At 45.5% G+C, this 22,400-nt stretch overlaps 1 protein-coding gene across 2 annotated transcripts in view; it reads right to left on the minus strand.

Annotated features, from left to right (window-relative positions):
• PTGFRN (prostaglandin F2 receptor inhibitor) overlaps positions 1 to 22,400 on the minus strand; it is a 97,415-nt gene that overhangs the window by 68,533 nt on the left and 6,482 nt on the right. The window contains exons 2-3 of one of the 2 annotated variants that reach the window (XM_085076159.1): positions 15,033 to 15,118; positions 13,655 to 13,832 (exon numbers count right to left, since the gene is read on the minus strand). In XM_085076159.1, the coding sequence (XP_084932285.1) occupies positions 13,655 to 13,700 (46 nt within the window). In that variant the 5' untranslated portion in view covers positions 13,701 to 13,832; positions 15,033 to 15,118. Of the gene's footprint in view, positions 1 to 13,654; positions 13,833 to 15,032; positions 15,136 to 22,400 lie in introns of those variants that run through there. The other variant, XM_085076167.1, reaches the window with a different exon arrangement.

A 22,400-nucleotide genomic window follows, 5' to 3' on the forward strand; every position in this document is an offset into this window, starting at 1 on the left:
TGAGCTAACCAAACCATGAGGAAAAAATATTGGTGAATGATTTATTGGAAAATCTGGTTGAAATTTGACAGGAGAAAGTGGTCACAAAATTTGCCACTATTATTCAAATTCTGGTAGACCTGGATAGTGCTCATACACTACTAAAGAACACCCTGATGCTTCAAGCCACGGCCCTAAAGAAGATCTTGAAATATGGATTCAAATCTTCAAATCTATACTCACCTTCTCCTTAAATGAGATTCTCCTCAACCACAACCCCAAAGGTACCTATTAATGAGCACAGAACAGATTCTACATTTGGAGTTATTTATTCTTATTTATTATTAAGACACTCTGGAAACTCTCTTGCCTGATAGAAGAGCAATGAAAATTGAGTACCTTTTACTCCTCCACAGCTTCCCTTCAGTGGATCTCTAAGCACTTTACAAATTTCAATGGGTTTAATGTTACAGCTGTTCTGTGAGGCAGGAAGTCATAATGAAATCCAGGAAAAGTAGAAAGTACACACCACACGCTACAGGTTTCTTTTCATCATAATTTCTCAAACTTCTTGAGCATTTCTAGACTAGGTTCCTTTCAACAGAGCACATCATTCAAAGACTGACTAGATTTTTCAAATCTGACTGCCTGAACTTTGGTTCCTAACCACTTAGGCACTCATAAACACTCTACATGCTGAGCTCTTGTTGAATTTGGTGGAATTTTGGGGCACTAAACACATGATATCACTACACACGACACGCTAAACACTAAATATCACGTGTGGTGATATTTCCATGCATATGTACAGATTTAGCAGCATATCTCTAGATGCTTGTCTGCTGGATGGTCTTACAGGTTAGAGCCATAATAGCAGCAGAACAGGCAGGTTGCAGAAACCTATCTGTGCCCGTGGGTTGCACATCATGTCGCTGTCACCACATGAGCAAACTGCATGCAAAAAGGTTATCCAACCTGTTAAGCAATAAATGACATATCCTCCTACCTCCTGCCTCCCTCTTGCTCTTTCAGCAGCAGGGCTGCAGTCCCTCTGTTGCTTTTTTGGTTGAAATTGTGAATGAAATATGAAGGGCGGCACTTCAAAGCACTGGAGAGATATTAAAGATCTGAAGTTAGATGTTATGGCAGCTCCCACTACAGCATGAAGAGTAAGGATAAAATCAACCCTATTCAAACTACTGGACATTTTCTTGTCAGCTTGAGTGCAGACAGGATTTGATCTCTAGTACCAAACCAAGCCTCAGCAATCGAAGAGTTGGTGAACAGAAAATACGTTCTAAGGCAGTAGACAAAATTAAAAGACATGACAAAATTATCCCCCCAACAACTTGCACTCTGAACTCCTACAGAAGGGAATAATTAAATAACCAATCTAAAAGATACATATTTTTATGTAAGAAGGACTGGATATCAAATTAAAAATCTGCTGTCAGCCTTAATACAAATAAACTATAAAACCAGAAATAAATATTTGTATGATTGCTGTTGATCATTAGAGGCAGTTTAAAGTCCAGATTTACTCGGTGTGATTTTTGTTCTCCTTCCCACTGGCATGTCTCCTCTCTTGAGCTAGGGAAAATCAAAAGGAGTCAATTTTGCTTTCAGGTTTTCTCTCTTTCTGCGATGTGACTGCAAAAAATCATAGGGGAGGATATTGCTCTTTTTTAAAGGAACAGATTTCATTAGAAACAGAGAAGGAAAACAATAGAAACATTTCTCTTGGCATTTATTTGTTTTTATATGGATTCTCCTAGGCAAAATTGAAGTCACGAGAGAGAGGAGTCTCTGCTTATAACATGAGCAGGTACAATTCTTACCCTGCTCCAAACTTACTCTCTTGATACTGGCCAGTCACACTCCATTTTGGGAGCTTGCTTTTTTTCACTAAGGTCAATCTGAGCTTAGCTCTTCTCTGTGTTTTTTTATACCTGTGGGACTGCTGTCTTCCCACATCAGAAACAGGCTCAAATCCTTTTCCGACCTTGATTGCAATGAGTAGGACATCCATGCAATGAGAATGAATCAGATTAAATCAGAAGCAGGAATAGTGCATTCCTCTGGCAGGTCCCAGAACTTCACATATTGTTATCTTCTATTACACAAGGTGTGCATCCCAACCTTGACTTTAGGCCTTTCTGAGACACAGAAATTATGGAAACAAGAAGCCAAGAGGTCTCTGCCTATGCTAGACTGAAATGTATGTATAATATACACTGAGCTGTCACCTATTATCCTGAGTTGATTTAAAATAATCTATAATCCAGGGATGAGAAGTGAGCACCATAGGATGTGGCAAATCCTTCTCATACAGCAAGACAGTGTTGTCATTATACCAGACCATGAAAGAAGAAACACACTGTCTCTTCAAGAAAGGACTTCTGATTTCTTGAACACTACGGCTAAAAGAATCTTTTCGAGTGCATTTACATTAAAAGGAATTAATTAAGAGATTAGGCTAAGGCTGGTGATTAGGGCCCTGTCTGAGAATGTGAGCACACTCTTTATTAACAAGAGCCTAAGAAAAGGAAGGAGGCTCCACACCCCCCATACATATAAGCTAGTGCAGTCACTGCATTCCAAGGAACTGAGATCTCAGTACAAAGGATGATCCAGAAGTCAGTCTTCTGGGGATCTTCCCGCCCCTTGATGGGACTAGAGGAGATGCTATGAAGAGAGCTTTGTGTTCTCAGACAAAAAAAATCTGAGGAAGTCAGTGAAGTCTCAATGTGTGTTTTTCAGGTTAATTTCTAACTTGCAGTGCCAAGCAAAGAGAATAGAGATGCAAAATACATGCAAAATAAAACCAACATAAAAGTTCCGTGACAACTGGCATACTGAAAACCCTGCTTTTAACAGAGTTCCAGAAACCAACTCAGAGAGCTTAATGCACAAATAATAAAGCACAGCAAAGCAACCTCTGTACTTATATATTTCCAGTCTTTTTGACATCCTAATAGTCCAGCAACTCCTGCCTATTGCAATTTGCTCTCCTTTCCTCTGCTTTGTTTTCACATTGAATGACCAGCTAACTAGCTATTGAGCCAGCAGAGACAAAAAAAAAAGGTCAAAAACTGCAGATGTCTCAGAGTTTGTGCCCAGGGGACATCAGATAACAAGCTGTTACAGCCTGCCTGCAAATCCACTGGTTGACTTGTTATTCTTGAGTGTCTGCGTAAGGCCTCATTGATTCTAGCTTGGCACTTTGCTGTTGACCCTGCAGCGCTTTGAGAGGATCTACAGTACAAAAGGCTCATCAGCTCATCCAGCACATCTTCTCTGAGTCTTGGGTAATGGTCAGAGAAGTAACTCAGAGAAGCTGTATCTCACCCCAGACCTTCAGCTGAGCTGTCAGCTGAGGGCTCCTGTTCTCTGCTAGGACACTCCATGCATCTGTGCCTTGGTGAATCTTGCATCCTGGAAGACTGTCACTGTTGGGAGGTGCTCCTGTATTGGCAGCACAGGCAATGTGCCTGCTGATCATGTGGTTCACCAGAACACTCCCCCCCAAAAAAATGTCACAAGGTAAACCACAGCACAAAGTCCCCTTGCCTACTCCGTGACCGCAGGGACTGCAAGCAAGGAAACACATTCAGATTCAAATCACGATATATGAAAGTCTCACTAATTTAGACCCAAGGGACTTCAGAAGAGGGCAGATTTTGGCTCTGTGAGAAAGCAGTGTCTGCATATAAAGTCACTGGAAAATGTTCAGTAAGGCTCCACATACTGTGTCCCTCAAAATACACTTCTGTGACTGGGGAGTAGTGGCTGTTATTCATGAATTGCATGTCTTATAGCAGAATAAGAAGGGTTGATAAAAACAGCATGAATAAATCCTATTAGCAATGTTTTAAGGAGACCTCCACTCCAGCCCTTGCACAGATGAGTGAGCAAAACTGGGCAAGTCTGCACAGGGGCTCTGGCTATTTTCCTGTCTCCCTGAGGGAATCAGCATTTCTCTGTTGGTGCAAGGGATGAGAGCCTGTACATTCCCTGCCACTCAGACTTCCCATGGGCTTTCAGGCCAGCTCCTCACCCACCACCATGCTGTGGAGTGGTGTTCCATACGAGCAAGATGACTCAAGAGCAGGGGGGATGGAGGAGCAGGGAAGGACTAGTGCAAAAGGAGGTATCACTGCATTTCCAGAGCTTGTCACGGAGGATCAGGGCAGCTGGGTAGCCTTGGAGACAGAAATTGAAGGTGTGTTACGGGGATTTACATGCTGGTTTTGGAAGTCCTGTTTCAATTTAAGATGATTAGCAATATCTGTGAAAGCCCTCAGGAAGCTGACTCCTTTACATTTTTATAAAGGCATCAGACAAGGCATAGCCCCTTTCTTTTAGCAAGAATTTCCTAGCCAGTGGCTGGAGAAATGTGCTGCTTTTCTCCTTGCTGTGACTAGGCAGCTGCTGTGCTCACGAGATTATAACCCAGGCTGCATGGGAAGATTTGATTTAAGGCAAGCCTGGCTGATGACTCTCTGCATGTAAAACTTCCAAACAAGGAGGAGGGAGCAGCTGCAATTACAGTTTTCAATTGGGAAGTGAGAAAATAGAGATAATTTCCGTTTCTACAGCAATGTGAATAATTATCAAAAAGAAAATGGTTGACTGGCAGCTAGAAGCCTTGCTCCTACTACCTAGAGCAATAGGCCAGGAACAGCAGCACAGTTTAAATCCTTGGACAGAGGGGTCCACTTCTACATTTTAAATCTCCTTTCTCCATTCATAGTTTGTTTTTAATTTTCATATACTCGGAATTTACATTCCCCCACCCTGCCCCGAGAACACTGTGTGTTTACAAGGTTTGCATGTGAATATCTCTTCTGAGATTTCATGTTGCCTCTGCTTACATCTCAACACCAATCAAACAAGACTGCAAGCCATTCAGGCACTAAGCCTCTGTAAAGCATCCCTTTCTAGATTAAAATCAACACTGTTTATTCTCAAGAACGTTTGAAAACCAGCCATGTTTAGCAGGTGGTGGGCACTCCCCACAAAGTTGCTTTGACATAGCACCAGTTTTCAGGTGCTGTCCTGTCTCAGACAGGAGCTCCTAGCAAATTTCATGTATCCAGAGACTGACAAATTCATGGCAATAGCCTTCTGAAGTGCTAATAAAATGCCAAGCCAATTCTGGAATCATACTCTAGCATATGAATGTGGGCTCATTTATCTGAATGTTGCAATTCCTCTGCTGCCAGCTGAAAGAAGGTGGTGCCCCATGTGGGTAGCACTGGCTCAGCTGAGCCACCTGGACACTGCAAAACAAGAAGTCCAGTGGTACTCAGCTGGTCTAACTGAAAATGCACTGAAATTCACTTAGCTAGCAACACTGAAAATCCACAGGATCCTAATTAGTATGATCAAGTAGTCAACTTTAAAACATCGGTACAATCTGCTATGAGCCCACAGGCTCTCAAAAATAATGAGCACTAAAGGAAAAAACCCTCTGCAGAAAGGAAGGTCTCACTGATATCTTGCATAGCAGGTAATGCCTTTTGCATTTCTTGATGAGCTTCTGTAGCCAATCTTCTCTGACTGCTCCTGCCAGCACATGTTGGAGCACATCTCATGCCTATTCAAACAAACAAAAGAGGATGTCTCGTCTTTCACTTTCTCCTTCCTCCATACTGTGGGGAATTACTGCTCTTCCCCGTTCTGCTTCTCATGTGGAGAGAGTAATTTTTAGTTTTTTATTGCAGTAAAAATAATACAAAGCTTCATGAATGAAGCTGGCAAAATACAGAATAGGGCTTTACTCTTCATGCACAAAGATAAAATGGTAACATAATATTTAATCAGGGAGTGAAAGAAAGAGAAGTGAGTTCATTAACTTTTCCCTTGAGTGAAAACTCCTGTTTTCATTCTTCTTTTATTTTTATTCAAATAATTTTCAAGAGAACACCATCCGTATGCAAATGCATATATGTTCTCAGAATACAGCTTTCTTTTATATAGATGATCATGAACTCACTTCAATAAAGGGAAAGTGTCAGAAGTTTTTCATAGAAAAAATTGGCCAGTCAGCCAGCAGTAAAAGCTCTATTAACCTCCAATTATCTCTCCCACATTCCCAAGAGCTTGTATACTTCAGTGGACAGTGTTTTGTAGCACTGGACATCACAGATCCAAACTGCTTTAACTCAGTCCTTTTGTGGGAAGAATCACATGCTTCTTTGGGGTGTTTGTAGGGATTTTTCTTTCCCCTAGTCGCTAGTGAGAGCAGAAGAGGAGGAAGTAACTTTTTCATTGAGTTCTCCATGAAGCAAGATCCATGCTCTTTGGAGGCATCATAATGCTTTGTGAAGATCCATGTCTCCACTTCTGGATGCCAACAGGAGGTTTGGGTTTTTGCCTGGAGTGAGCTCAGAGGCAGAGCTGCCTGTGACACAGAAGGGCAGGGGAACGGCAAACATGCCTTGATGTTGAACGATGGGCAAACATCATTCAAAAGATGACATTTGAATTGTGCCCTCATGCACCAGAGACCTGGAAATGAGAATGTGATTTGTCCTACATCCAGCGGCCAATGGCAGGGGAAAGGCTCAGGGTTTGAGGGAACACTGAGCCTTGACACAATTGCTCTTCCTCCTGACTAGTTTAACAAGCACCGATTGCCAGATCCCTGGCTGGGGCCAGACACCAGCTCTGCCTCTCGTGAGGCATCCACATTGTGGGGAGGAATCCTCTTTTTGAGGAGACATCCCAGTTAAAAGAAGCCATGAAAGAAAGAACAGGGAAGTTCAGCCCTGGGAGTGCCTGCTCAGAGCCACTGATGTGGACTGTGCCACTGAGCTCCACCCCAGCAGCTTCCCCACCCAGGCTCTGGTGGCTGCATGCTCCATTCCTAAAGCACAGAGCACCACAGAGCTGAAATAACTCCACAGTTAATATGTCCTGAAGGTATCCTACTTTTAGAGGAGCATGTGCTATGCCTCTTCCAAATGATCCCTCTTATGGGTGTTGCCTCCAGATACGCCCGTTTGGAAAGCAGTTTGGTTGTGCAAAAAGTTTTTGAAGAGATGCAAACACGACCATTAAAATAACCTAAGCAGTTCCCACACCCCCTCTGTGACATAAAAAACCTACTAGTCTCCCATCACCAGGACATGTTATTTCTTTATTTTTCCTGCTGTTATTTCCTTGTAGATAACCACATTATCAGAACCCACTAATTTATGAGTAGCAGACAAAAACCAGGAGAGTTCTTCCCTTCCTTGAAGAAGTTACTTCTGTCAGATTAGTATGTGAAAAACAGCCAGGAACTTCTCAATGAATCTTTCTGGAATATTTCCTAAGCAGCTGCTGATTCTTTCTGGGTAATAACAGAAAAGAAATCCGAGAGGAGAAACTGCAGCTGCTGCCACAACAGAAAGAGCTTATTATGAGACATTGCGCTCTTTTGTTTTTTCACTTCATTTGTTTGGGTTTTGTTGAGGTTTTTATTTTTGCCGAAGTGATAAATTGCTATGGAAAATCCACACCAGGAAACTGATATATATATATACATATGTATATATTTTCCCCTACTGACAGGCAGGTTCCCATACAACCACAGATGATGTCAGATATTTTGGTTAGTAATGATTTTGTCCCCTGTGGTGTTTTGATTCCCTTGCTACAGGAGTCAAATTCTGTGCTGGAGGTGCTGGGCTGGGATTTGAACGATTTGCCACCAGTGTTTTCCTCTTTCCAGCACTCCCTGGCTCAGGTTACCTCCATTTACAGTGCCACAGTGCACCATAATCCTAGGCATCTTCTTACCTGCCTCCCTGGTTATTGTGTTCCGATACTAAACCTCTCCAAGAAAGGATCATATCTGCATCGGATTTTTAGGCCCTATTACAATACAGTAACTGATAACAGGCAACATCCTCTGCAGAAAAATACAATTCCCAAGGCTGCACTTAAGGCAGCCTTTCAGTCCTTAATTACCCAGCACCGAATCAGAGAGGAAAGAAAGAAAACCAGCTCCAAGCATCTGGTCCCACAGTCCCTGAGGAGGAAACCTGAGCTGCCAGCCTAGAGTCCACCACCATGCAGCATTCCTCCTGCTCAGAGAGCACGGGGGTCTTATGCTTGTCTTACACCCAGAGCTGGTGAGAAGCAAGGGATTATGAATTGTGATGTTGTCAGGGCAGATGTAGCCCAGCATTGCCAATGAAGGACATTCAGAAAAGCTAAGCATTTTGAAAAGAATTACCAAAGCTTTTTGAGTTCCACAAAATGCTACTTTACATTCACGTTACAAAACTGCATGACACTGAGGCCAAGAAGCAAAACGAGGGGGAATACCTCATATTATAATATAGCTGGACTTCAGGTGGCTGTGGGCATGCTACCTGCATGCTAAGAGAAAGTGAAGACATTTCTAGTCACCAGCAAGCTTTTCTGAAGTACCTCTGACATCCTCCAACCCCCTTCTTTACTGCCAAGCATCTGAATAAAATAAAATAAATGCTATCGTTGAGCAAGTCGGTTCTTTACCCTCTTAGATATTCCATGCCCTCCTCTGGAGCTGCACACCCTTTTCTCCACCACAGTTCACTAGCTGTGCAAGTTCAGTTTGGCATTTGTCAAATCCTTTCCAAATCTGGAAACACTGATGTGTCACGGAAGTATTTCTTTGTTCGGGGGTTACTGGGTGGATTAATTGCAGTGGCTTCTCAAAGGACAACTTAATCTGCATTAGCAACTCACCTGCTTCTCAAGTGCAGCTACTGTGCATGTGTTGGGAAGGAGGGATGGGAAATTGGGACATTGAAATAATTTTTGCTTTGTGTTTCTTGATGTGTCTTAAGCTACTTGCCTAAATGGCTGGCAAGCATTTGCCACAGTACTTAAATGCATTATGAAAATGAGTCAACAGAGAAACTCAGGCTGGTTGGGAATTTTTTTAAGTTTCTCAGGCAATCAAATAGACCATACCCTCCTAAGCAGCTGAGTACCTAAATTATTTGTCAATTTAAAAAAACGTAGTTTTAACCAGCAATGTGACTTTGCAAACAGTCCACTGTATGTCTTGGAATCAAAACTGCTCTGTGACACAGACATGTTTCATTATTGATTCAACAAGTTTCAATTCCATATGGCTTCAGTTACAGAAAAACTAACTGGAGCCTTTCCTTCCTTGCACAAAAGCATCGTCAGCTAAACTCCAATAACAGAAGCTTTATTTCAGGCATATGCAAGGGGTGGAAAGAGGCTAATTGAATCTGATCTGATAGTTTTTCCAGTTTTAAAATTTAGTGTGGATTGCCATTTCTTCTAGATGAAGGAGGGGAAAAAATCTAAAAGAGGCCAGATTCTGAGCTCATGCCCCAGTTGATGACCTGGTCCCATTTTAAAAGTAGGAAAGTTGTAGTTCTAGAAGGGTGGCTCTCTGCAAATGGGACAGGATGGTGTGGTTGAGGGGTGAGTGTTATGGACCAGCAAGCAACTCCTCTACAGATCAGAAGTGACTGGGAACACCACAGCATGGGAGTTTTGCTAAATCCATGCTTCTGATTTGGCTGCCATGGGCTCCCAGTTCTGCTGGCTCTGACACCAGTGGCTTCCCAGGGAGGTAAAACCATTCCTTAATAGAGTCTTGTAAGGGATCACAGTGACTCAGACCCTCCTGCAGCTTGTGGTCCTCAGCCAATGCCCACTCAAGTCAACAGGAATCTTTTTGTTGACTTCAAAGGACACTGAGTAGGCCTTAATTTGTCAGCCTTTGAGTGCTATTAAAGCCATATTTTGTACAAATACATCATGGACACTGTTCCTTGAATGATGCTTTTCTTCCCTCACTGGTGATCTTAATACCAGTAAAAATGGTATTTTGCCTGTCCTGTGAGACTGCCAGTGGCTTCCAGGTGTTGGGTGATTTAAGGAATCAGGGGTTTGCATCTCTTCACTTAATTGCAGTGTCCCTCTCTTTTCCCTAGATTGTCTCACTGTTGCTTGAGCCCTGGCTGTAAAGTAGGACATTGCAAAAAGCTTGGTGCTAGAAGCCAGTTTTGCTGAGATTGACAGGATTTGTCAGGGTGGCAGTGGGGTCCTGAGGAAGGGAACTGGGACCCAGATCATTCTGAGTGCCAGACAAAACCTTTCTGTGGGGAGAAACGAGGTCTGAAGAGCTTCCTACCTACAAGCCCAGTGCCTGCAAGGTTTCACTCCAGCTCTTTTCCTGGTGACTCTTACTGCTTTCGACAAGTCACCAGGCAACCACAGATCAAAATCACAATCACAGCCCCAACTCCAGCTGGCAGTGCCTTAACCCAGACTGGCAGCGGCTGATTTTCAAACCAGTGAAAAGGTATAAGAACCTCACCAATGTATTGCTGGGAGGGACAGGGCTCTGCCAGTGGCTCTGGCCAGCCAGGAAGCATCACAGCTGTACTGCATGCACAGCCAAGGGTGGAGACACTCAAGGCCAAGTCCTGCTTTTAGGTCCTCCTGCAGCACAGAGGAAACCCTGTGGCAGCTCCTGTCTTGTAACCAAAAGTGTCACTGTCGTGCTTTCCTCCATTAGCCTGCAGGATGGGGTGACAGCCAATCTATGCAGAGGGTGCAAGCTGCTATTCCCACCCCTGGGGCCTGAGCAGGGTGTAATTCCCATGAAAGGACTGCTGATGGGTTCTGTGCTGCACTGTGTTCATTGCAGGCACTAGATGGTGAGTTTTCTCACAGGGTGTACACATTCAGAGCTGAGCTAAAAATGGGCTGGATGTGTTTGCTGTATCTTCAACTGCCTGGGTACAATAAAACACGATAGGCTGTTCCAGTTGTTCGAACTTGTATCTGTGTTTAATCAGCCCAGGTGCCCAGCTGTCTGCCAAAGGAAATCCTTCTGGAAGCCACTGAGATGGGCTTTTCTTTGTGGAATCTCATTACTGTGATAGGTGGCAGCAGTGTCTGTTATGCAGGTTGGCATTACATTCAGTTTCTTCTAACGCTGCCTGACTTTAACTGGCTGGGCTGACATCTTCTGTGAGAGGTCTTGCCTAGGGCTGATGGTTTCCTCAGCCTTTTGTAATACATGCTATTCAAATCTGGTTATCCTGGTCCTATTAATTTCCTCTTAGGTTCTTCTAATACCATTATAATGCTGCAGTGCTTACAGCAACTCCTGTATTTATTGTCACCAGCTCACCTGATGGGAAGAAGCAGCTATTTCTGGTACCCCTTTGGGCTGCCCAGGGTTTGCCTACACACTTTGCAGCTTCTCCAAAGAAAGGAGTATAGGTCAACTGGCAGTAGCCTCCTCTGTCCTCATGCTTTGCTGTTCAGCCCCTCCACAGCTGCAATCTGTGCACGAAGAAAGGCAGAGCTCCAGGGGCTAAAGGGGCAGGCAAGTTGGACACTCATGGGGCCCAAAATTAGATTGCACAAGGCAACCATTATTCTGGCTCTCCTCCACTGCCTTCCTGCTTGTGGAGGGTTTGCTTTTGCAATCTTTAGCATTGTGCTTTTAACATATTTTTGCTTGAGAAGGAGCTGATGACCTTTTGGAAAGACTTCTCAGTGGTAGCTCGAGAGATGACAGGGCAAAGTCCCAGAGACATGTGCCAGTGTCCTTGGGAGGCTTGTCCCTCCTTGGGAAACCAGGGTGGTGGAAATCTCAGCTCTTCTTCCTGTGAAATTCCAACAGGAATTCCTGCCAGGCCCCAGGCCACTGGAAGAGGTGCTACATGCCTTGGATGTGTGCTGTGGCTCTCCTCAGGGTCCTGGCCTCTTGAATGAGCACCCAGCCAAAGATCCAACCTGGAGCTACCATGTCCTCCTGCATGGAAACCAGATGTAGAGAGGTGGGGACCATTAATCTCTTCTGATTGAGAAGGTGAGACACAGGATGAGCATGTAAATTCAGGTGCCAAAAAGGTCACTGGCTAGGATAACACAGATGTAGCTTCTGGCATCAGAGATTACATGCCCAGGAGTATTACTATTTATCCACCCTGGCATCACCTTGCTCTGGCTTTAGTATGTAAAACAATGTTTCAAGCCTAAATTCTCCTGCAGCCCTAAAATGCCACAAATGGAGGCTGCCAGCTAACATGCAATCTCTTCCTCCTCCTTCCATTTCTGCCATGGTTGGTCCTACTTTATCAAGCCTAGCACCTTTGTCTTCCATTCAGAAATGCCAGTTGAAATTTTACACTTATAAAAAAGCATCATAGCAGATCTCACAGCCTATCAGAGTATGTGGTACTGGGTATCCTATAAGCCCATCTTCACTGCTGCACTGAGCAAAATGGGCAATTCTCCTTCTGCAAGGCAGCTATTCAGATCCTAACCAAGGCTGGTTACTTTTTCTCCTGAGTTGCAGTTATTAAAAGCTCTGTCTTTTGCAGGCATGTTGTTGTGCTGGATCAGAAATAGCAATGCAGGGGCACTGAAGGTTGAGCCCTGTGTTTTGCTAACACTTTGGAAGACGATGCCATCTGTGACACGATTCACATCAGTGGTTTAGTGAAATTCTGTTGGCAGGGAGTTATTTACCAGATTAATGTTTCAGAAGTTCTCATGCTTCCAAAATGATGCTTTGCCTTCCATCTCCCTCTGCTATTTTCTTTCACATGTCCAAAGGTAAGCCCTGTCAGAGTGCCTCATTAGCATGTCTGCACAAGGCAAGAAACACAATCTTTGCTGGCACAAACCCATGATGCACAGCTTGAAAGGGTGCACAGAGGTCCTGATCCTTTGAGCAGGTCATTCAGATGCCACCAAAGCCTGTAACATGGGCACACAGCAAGAGTCCATCCCCAGATTCCCCTTCCCCACAGCAGCCCAGCACAGAAGGCATCCCCAGAGCAAGTGCACAACGCAGTGTGGAAAGAAAATTTGGTTCTTCCATGAGAAACTAATTTTGTCCATCTGAAGACATCCATGGCAAATCATCATGTGCTTCTGGAATGGCCCCCATTTGCATAAGCAAGAACAAGTTGAAGAGGCCTTTGATTTTAATAGCCTGTCAGGACTACAGCTCCCTGCACACACCAGACTTTTCTGTTTGACAAGCAATCTCAGTAATCTTGATATTCACTTTCAGAGGTGGACCTGGCAGAGGTCGCCTCAGGCCAGGAAGCCCCATTGCTTTAGGTGCTGCTCAAACACTTACAAAGCCAGTGAAGAGCTCACAGCCCTACGAAACACCTCACAAACATCCACCAGACAATCTAGACATGGGAGATAAAATTCTGCAGTACTGTTGTGGGCACCTCTCCCCAGCTATTTTCTGAAATACATTTTTCCATAAAGCACCGGCAGTGTCAGACACTTCAGAGAGGCTGCAGCATCCTAAGGATGTGGGGATGCTTTGAATTACACCAGACCTTCTCTGGGTAAAATAATCTCCACACAGCATTATTTGTAATTGAAAATGAGAGGTTAGAGTAAATGAATTCTCATCACCATCACAGATCTTCATAAGCTGCCCACTGCCACAGTAATTAAGCGCAAAATTAAGCAATAACAGCAGTTGTTTCTGAAGTATTTTGAACATCATAAAAATAGTTTTAATGGTTAAAACCCAAAGTGCTGGGAGCCATCACTGTGACAGCTCTGTAGATGAGAGCTGCATCCCAGCAGCGAGATGCAGTAAATTTACTCACAGTAAATCTGGATCACTGGAAAAATAGTTAGATAAAACAGAACATTTTCATACCTGTTAGTTTCTGGTTTGATGTTGATTGGACAGTGTGTCTGATCATTTTGTGCAGCAGAGTGACAAATAACTTACAAAATTATTTCCTTGAAATGGTTTGGAAATATAGCTCTTCTTGCCATATATTTCATCTGGAAGGCAATTTTTTCCTGCCCTTCTGCACATCAGCCTGGAGTTTCTGTTAGAGAGAAGTGGAAATACAGAGAGACATCAGCATCATTCATTGAATGAAAATACTGAAACAGCAAACAGTTTCTAAAAATAAAAATATAGTGAATATATCTTTAGGTCTCTAAGGCATTATATGGTGACTAATCAGAGCCGTTTTCCTACAAAAAAGGGACAGAAGCAATAGAGATGGAATCAGATTTAATAGTACAAAATGCAAGGTCGTGCCCCGAGGGAGTAATAATGAGAATTTCTGCTACCAGCTGGGAGCTCATCAGTTGGAAGTGACAGAGGAGGAGAAAGACCTGAGCTCATGAGCTGATCAAATGTCTGTAAGCTGGCAGTAGCATGCAGATGTGAGAAAGACAAATGTGAGCCTAAGACATGTCAGATGAGGGATTTCTAATAGAAATAGCAAGATTTTAATGCCATCACAGAAGTACAGAATATTGTATGTCCATATAAAAGATGAATTAAATTAAAATTGCCTTTTTTTCTGCCTTTCTCTCTCATCATGACCTGGGAGGAGAGAGCTTTCTTCCACAAGAAGAGACTAAATGAGCTTGGTTTCTTCAGTCTAGCAAAATGCAGGCTGGGAAGAGATATATTTGTTGCTTACAAATACCCTGAAGGGAAGTACCAGGAAGAGAGAAGAGCTATTTGAGTGAAAGGGCAGTGCTGGCACAAAAACAAGTGCCTATAAATTTGCCAGGAATGCACTTCAGCTGGAAATTAGAAGAAGGACCTGACTGTCCAATCTAAGTGCATCTCTAGGATTGACTTCCATGAGATTTTACTGGGACAAAAATCCCAACTTGTTTCAATGCAGAAGTGAGGCAGTTCCTTACCACATCTGCCCCAAACAGCCCAGCCCAGAAACAAAAATTAAAGTGAACAGGTAAGGCAGAGGATCAGCTGGGTGAGGTTAGGCACATGGCCTTGGATTCCTCACTTAAAAGAGCTTAAATGGAACTATTGGTATAATTGACAGCTGGGAACCTCAGCCTCGGCCTGGAGGAGGTTTGCTAGGTGGCTCTTAAGATCAGTATGCTCTCACCACCCCTGAGGGTTAAGGAAGTTTGTCCTTCCTCTGCCTGTAACAGGAGACTCTGGGCTGATGATGTCAGAAAGGGTCTAGATGCAAAGTGTTAGATAAAGACAACTTTTATGTACATTTCTTCGCTTTCAGACTTAATAAAGCAGCACTGACCTTTGTTTTCTTTAACCTCTTCTCCCTGGCACCTTATGTCCATCAGGTTGCAGTACCATTAGGGTGGTTGCTCTCTCCATGTAGCACTGTAAAGTAATGCAGCAATTTGTCACTGTAGATAAAACATCTTTGCTGTCCCGGGCCGTGTGCAAGTTAAAACAGGCATGGCATGCAAATTCAACTGAAATTCAAGAGTTCAAGTTTGGAGGAGTCTGGAGGAGAGGAAAGAAGGGGGAGTACTTTAGGAGGACGGTTTTGCAGAGGATTGCCAAGGGAAAGGGATGGTGCACTCCCAGATGAGAGGAGGGAGGGCTGCCCAGGAACAGGAAATGCAGCACAGAAGGGCAGGAGTGGGAGCAAGGGATGCAAGAAGGGATGTGGAGGAGAAATGCAGGGGAAGGAGGTTGGAGGAGAAAGCTGGAGAGCTAACAACACTGTGTGTGCTCTGAAATGAGAAGAAGCCCAAGGGCACTGTAGATAACAGAGCATGGCTGCTATATCCCACACCAGAGCCTCCCCTTCAGTGCTGGGCAAACGATCAAATGTACACACAGACCTACAAAGCATTGGGAGAGGCTTCGAGGTGAAAGGCACATATAACAGGAATTATTATTGTTGACATTAAGTAGCTATGGAAGTTTTCACTTGGAAATGCACCTGGGTTTTGTCTCTTCTCAGCACAGTTGTTATTCAGCTGCAAATCTGCATGGGAGTTTCTTAAGTGCATATCTTTGTATTTAATTCAGCCAATTGGTTTGGGTTTGCAGCAGCAGAGTCCCTCCCATGTGTTTGAACAGTACACACATAAAGCCCTGACTCTTAGCTCAGCAACTGAATGTATATGCTTTGTTCAGTTTTATATTCCAAGTGCTGAGTAAACCCCCAACAAATGCTGTTTTCAAAAACTGGCCGCACACCCACGCCAGTCAAACTTTCCATGGAGTCAGAACCTCAGAAATCCCTCACCAAGAAGGAAATATTGGCCTGGTCTGAATTCATTTTAGGAGAGAAGGGAAGAAAGAAAACACATTCATCAAATTTTGTCTAGGCTAATGATACTGGCCTGAAATGCAGCCTTCTACTTTTGTTAGATTTTATACTCTTGCTAACCAGCAACATCTTACTCTTATGCCCTACATGGAAGAAAACTTGGAAGAATAAAAGAAATCATGCTCTTACACCATCTTTTTTGGGTACAAATGCATTCCTCCACAATGAGCTCCCTGTACTTAGGGGTCCCGAGGAACTGGGGTCTCTGGGGAATCCAGTTTGTGAAACAAACTGGGATAGGACAGCCCTTCTTCTCTGCAGGGCCTCGGGTTGTGCAAAACAGCTCTCCTCCTCCTCCTCCTCCTTCTCCCATGAGAAGGGAATTCATCACAAGAGTTGTGCCACCCAGCTGCAGGGCAGGCAATGAAGAAAAAGAGGCAGGCAGAGCATGCTGAGTGAGGCACGTTCAGGATGTGGGTGCAGGAGCAGGGAGGGAGCCACGGGACAGCAATGGAAGCAGATATTTGGCTGCACGTGGCTTCTTACACCCAACAAGCTCAAAAATCCCTTTGCTGAGTACCCAGGGACAGCCTGGTGAGCACAAGAGGAGCTCGTGCTGCTCTGTCCTCCTCCTGCACTCGTGACTCCAGGCTGGCTGGGAGATAACTTTATCTCTAGGCTGGGGATAGGAGGAGAGGACTACTTGCTGTTGATGCTATCCACTGGAGAACCCACTGTGCCCTTGGAGAGGCCTCAGCCCTGCAGGGAAGGCAAATTTCTGCTGTCAAGGGGCTGTGTGAGGGCACAGAGCAGGGCTGCATCGGCAGGCAGGCTATGTTTGAAGGATGCAGTGCACAGCAGATGTCCAAGAGACAGCCAAGAGGTGGGACTGAGGCAAGGCACAGAGAATGAGTCACCCACAGCTGAAGCCAAGCAAGGCCTGAACGCTGAAACAAATTGTCTAAGATGAGAACAGGGCCAGAGCCAAGTGGGAAAGAGAAGAAGTCTTGTTATCAGGGAAAAAGCCAGAGAGATGGAATGAGGAGGATGAACAAAACCAGAGAACTACAGAAGTGCAGGATGTAGTAATGACCACCCTTCACCAGGCTGGTGGGCATCCAGCTTGGTATGCTGTCTGCAGCAGCAGCCAGGAGCAGATGTCCAAGGAAAAAGTGTAGAAAGGCCAGAACAGGCGTAGAGTGTGACTTTCCCCAGAGGACTCTCCCAGCCTCTGGCACTCCACAGCAGAGCAGCTCCCCCAGCCAGGGGCTGTGCCTGCAGCATTCATAGCCTTCAGGGAGTTTTCTGCTCTGAACCTAATTGCCTTGCAAACCTCTCGGTGCTTTTGGCCTCAGTCTGAATTGGCAGGAGTGGACTCCACAGCCTGAGGGTGTGCAGGGGAAAACACAGGGGAGGGAGGGATGGAGGAAAGCTGCTGAGAAATGAGGGAGGATGGAGGGGATCCTTCCAGGAAAGGACCCACTGCATCAGCCCGTCCAGCCATCTGTAGAACCCTCCTAAAGAGACAAATTGAGGTCACATCATTGTGGTGCACTCCTAAGCTCTCATGTCAGCCCCTTGGAGGGTCCAAGACATCAGCAGTTCATTTGAGTGGACTGCCCCAAGCGTAGCACTGTGAAAAGGGAAACTTTCTGAGAAAGAAAATGCCAAAAACGATGACTTTCAGCACCAAGACGTTTGTTTTTCCTCCCAAGGAGCCTGCAGTCCCCACAAGGCCAGTTCCTCTCCAAGAGAAGAGCTCCAGGCACTTGGACAGCCTGCACTGGTGCTCCTTTCTGGACACCTCTGTGCTAATCTGTGTTGGAGAGATATAAACTTGCTCTGGGTGCAGTGAGAGGAGAGGACAAAGGCTTTTCTTTCCTCAAATGGTAGAGCATTTCTTTTTTCCTCCAGGAAAGGGGCAGCAAACGAAGGTATTATTCCGATTAAAAGAGAGGAGGGGGCAGGATTTGAGTTACAAAAGAAACCGGCACATTACAGCAAGGGAAGCTGCAAGGTACAAGGCCACACTGTAAAAGAAAAAAAAAAGAAAAGGCATTCAAAGCCTCTCCAGCATCCATCAAAGCAATAACGTTATTGCATGGTACGTTTATAGTTCCCTTGCAGCTGCGGCAGCAGCTTTTCAGTGGGGCTGGGCTTAAAACGAGACCAGAGCCAGTTCTCTGCTGCTCCAGCACCAGCAGACAGACCTTCTTCACCCCTCCTCCATGCACAGACATTTCCCAGCCTGTAGCAGTGACTCCAAAATTCATTTCACCCTTTAATTGGATTTCATGGAGGAGAACGAGGCACGGCGGGGGAATGGCTGGGGCTGCAGGGGTCCCTGGCAGGACAGTCCCTGCAGAGGAGCAGGACTGGGACAGGGTTGCTGTGACAGGGTCCTGCCTCCTGCACCCACCACACACACTGGGGCTCGGTGCTCTGCCGGCCAGGAGAGCAGCAAATGCCCTATTTCTGGTGTCAATTTTCAGCAAGCGCAAGTCGCTTCCATTTCATCGCACTCAAAAATGTCTGGGCTTAACTAGGTCACATTTCCTAACAGTATCGGAGGCAAAGGCTTGTCTTGCTTGAGTGATTTAACTAACCACCCTAGAAGAATTTTACCAAGCGGCACCACGAGTGTCCGTGATGGGAGATGACTCCCCCTGCCTCGCTCTGGAGGAGTGAAGACCTGTGCCAGGGACCAAATGCTGTTTACAGACCCACTGCTTTAAGATCCTGCGTGAGAAGCAGCTCCTTTTCAGCAATACAAATACGTGTCTCTGAGACAGGTTATTTCCAACTTGCATTTTTACCTCATTCCTTGCCAAGGCACAACCTTTGTACCCTGTGTTTATCTTGCAGACAATTGCACCAAGCAGCAAAAGTTGTGGAGCAAAGAGGAGCTGCCACCCTGGTACAGGTAAAAGACCAAACCTTAGTCCTGGGTGTCAGTGAGTAGGTGGAGAGGCAAGGATTAGCAGGCATTTTGATGTAAACCCGCATCTTCTCTTTCTCCATCAATGCTGGTGGCACAGCCCAGTGCCTCAGTCCTCTTTTGGGAAGATGTAATTTGGGTCCCACATGCTGGCTGATGGTTTCAGACCTTCCCTCCCAGCTCAGCATCACTTTGGCACTGTGGCTGCTGCCATGCCTCAGTGAAGAGCTGCAGGGAGCCTTGAGGGCAATTCTGGGAGCTGCAGCCCAGTCAACCTGCCTTGCCAACTCCTAACCCCAACACAAAACATGAATGCCTTTGTGATTTACATACATGTACAGCCCTGCCCTGAATCATGCTGGACTTTTGGTGTGCACGATGTATCTTGCACTCTTATCCCCTAGGCTGATGCTACCCAACTGAAAAGAATCCATCCTTTTGCCCACATTAGCCATTTTGTCCATCAGTGTCCATAGATGCCTCTCTGCTTGTGGCTCATTTCAGGGGATAAACTGATTTGTCTTTGTTTTTCAAATACCTCACCTCAGTCCTCCTGATACAGGTGGGACCAAGACAGTTGCTATTTTCAGCCTGTCTGCATCCATCATTTTCTTTGCTCATTTTTGCTCCACATTCCTCATCTGTTACTCGTGCAACAAGAGGACATCTCCAGTCCATAATTCACCTGCTCTGCTTAGACAGCGGAAAGGTGGTATTTTCAGCATGGCTTTTTTTTTTTTTTTAATGCTGTTCTTTATATAGCCAGCCATTTTGTTCTCTTCTGAGACAGCTGCTGCAGCCCGAGCAGATGTTCCCAGTGAGCTGTGTGTGGTGACACCCAGCCTCCCCCCGCTGTCACCCAGGCGGCTGCAGTCGATTGAGAGCCCTGCAAGGTGGCAGTGCCATCGAGGCAGCCTTGCCCACCACGTGTGTCAACAGCCAGGGTTGCCTGCCCCTTACCTTGGGTAAGTCCCACTGGGTGCCTGCACAGTCTTTTCTATCCTAAATTATCTCATGCCATCTGCAAAACTTGCTGCTTCACTGCTTCCCCCACTTTTCCAAGTCATTAATAAATATTAAGCACCAGCAGTGTGCTCACAGCTCACTGCCCAGCCTGCTCTCTCCATCCCTGGAGGGAGAGTGCATCTCTTCCTCCTTTGCAACCAGTGAGACCCCCAGCATCATCTCCTATATTCCCCCACATCATCCCCACCTGGCTGCGAGGGGTTCCAGCCTGCACAGTGCAGCTTTGGTGGGCTGGAGGATGTTTTGTTCCCTGGTCAGCCTGTGTTTCTAAAAGTGGAGCACAGGTTGCCCGACCTCAGCTGACTCACTCAGCTCCTCCACGTTGCACAGCACTCAATAATTCACAATGCTAAATGGCCCCTTTGGTTCAGACTGAGCTTCCCATCCCAGGGGATGACAGACACGGCACTGCCAGCTCCTGTTACCCTTTCTGTCCTCCAGCCAGAGCAGGACTGCAGCACATGACAGAGGCCCCCAGACTGACCTCACACAGGTCTTGAGGTGCTACCCAGCCCTCTGAGGATGCTGCACCCCTTCCCTTGGAGGGAGGAGGATGCTGTGGGCTGTGGAAGGGAAGAAGTCAAGAGATCCAAAAGGACTGGCTTTAGCAGGGGTTTCTCTGCTGATTTCTTGAGCAGAAAATATGTGAAGCAAACTACCCTGGCTCATGGGGGGCACTGAGGGCACCCACCTCTCCTCCCCACACACAGAGGATGTATGCCTCTGCATACATCCCAAGAGCAGGCTGGGTTTGTGATTGTCCCCCCCTTGTCACACCCAGAAACCCCTGTGTGGGCTTGACACCCTTCTCCCCCTTACCAGGGGCTGGTGATGGCCACCTGCATGAAGCTGCTGTCTGTGGGGAGCTGGCATCTGACAGCCCATGGGGCACCCCTTCCCCTCTGTACCTGTTTCATCCCTAGTCTGGGAGCAAGGGAAGGCTTGTTTTAATTTTATTTCTTTTAAAGAAAAACATAAGGTAAATAGGGACTTTGGTCTGCATGTGTCTGAAGCACTGCTGCATGCCAGAAGTAGCTGTGGACATCATGTCTGTTTGCCCAAGGAGCAGAATATCCCTCATACTTCACCACCTCACTGAATTTTGGCTTTTGTATCTCTTGTCCACCTCACATCCTACCTTCCAATACCTGAAGGGAGCCTACAAGAAAGATGGAGAGGAACTTTGTGCAAGAGCATGTAGTGACAGGACAAGGGGGAATAGATCCAAACTGAAAGACAGCAGGTTTAGATTAAATACTGGGAAGAAATTCTTCACTGTGAGGGTGATGAAGCACTGGAACAGGTCACCAGAGAAGCTGTGGATGCCTCATCCCTGGAAGCTCCACCAAGGAGCTGCAGTGCAGGGTGTTCTGCCCCTCTCCAAGCTTTGCAGGGGGTAAGGCTGGGGCTCTGTCTGCATTTTGCTCAGCCCACGATACATTTAACCAAGCTTGTCGCTGTGCAGGGAAATCAGCCACTCATGCAGACTGCAAAGCCTTGTTCAGATGCTCACTTTGAGAGCTTAGCCACACAAAAAAGTACCATGCACGCACAGTACATGACTTTAAAGCAATCAAAATGTGCTCAAGAAAAAGTCAACTTTTCAGACATAAGCTGAGAGAGCTCTTCATAGCAGAAATTATTTCCCCGCCTAATTTCTGCCTTTCATTCTCCTGGGTTTTGGCCAAAAAGCTGCTAAGAACGTCACAACTTCCTTCCTAATTGGCTGAACCACATTTCTTTTCCAGAGAAATCCACCTTTCTGCACAGACCCAGACTGGAATAGTGACCACTGCTTGAAAGATGAGCATTTTGAGCAGCTGGAGAAGAGGGGACTGGAGAGAAAATGAATGTCTTGCAGCAGAGCATGTCCCTCTCTCCTTGGCAGAACTGTGGATGCAAGCAATGGTAAAGCCTGTTTTCCTCAACACAGAAGGGAAACAAAGGAGAGATTTCCCAGTCACTCATTCTGGATTGTTTCCCCTAAAACCTCTCTAAAGCAGTGCTACAAGCCCTCCTTTGATGTTTGCTTACATCCTCCTTTATCTGCTTCTGCGACACTTTTGTGGCTTTTCTGCACAAAATGATACAGTTCCCTCCTTTGCTCTGCACTGGCCTCCTGTGCTTGCACTCAGTTTCTCTCTCCTCTGGTCACACCTCTCTTGACCCACTGCTTGCACTGTTTGCAATTTGGATAGCAGCTTCTATCATTTCAGCTGTATATTTCATAAAGGGAATGTGTTCGGGGGGTTTTATACGTATCTTGAAAGAGAGTAGCTTTTAACAACTGCTCTTGCTGACCTCCCTGCTGCATTGCAATTCATTTTCATATAGCTCAACTAGCAGGACTAAAATCTATAGAAAATATCACATGCTACCCATTCCTGAACATTTTTGCCTAAGGTTTACTGTTA

Source organism: Lichenostomus cassidix, chromosome 1 (assembly GCF_008360975.1).
Source record: "Lichenostomus cassidix isolate B80296 chromosome 1, HeHo_3.0, whole genome shotgun sequence".
NCBI lineage: Eukaryota > Metazoa > Chordata > Aves > Passeriformes > Meliphagidae > Lichenostomus > Lichenostomus cassidix.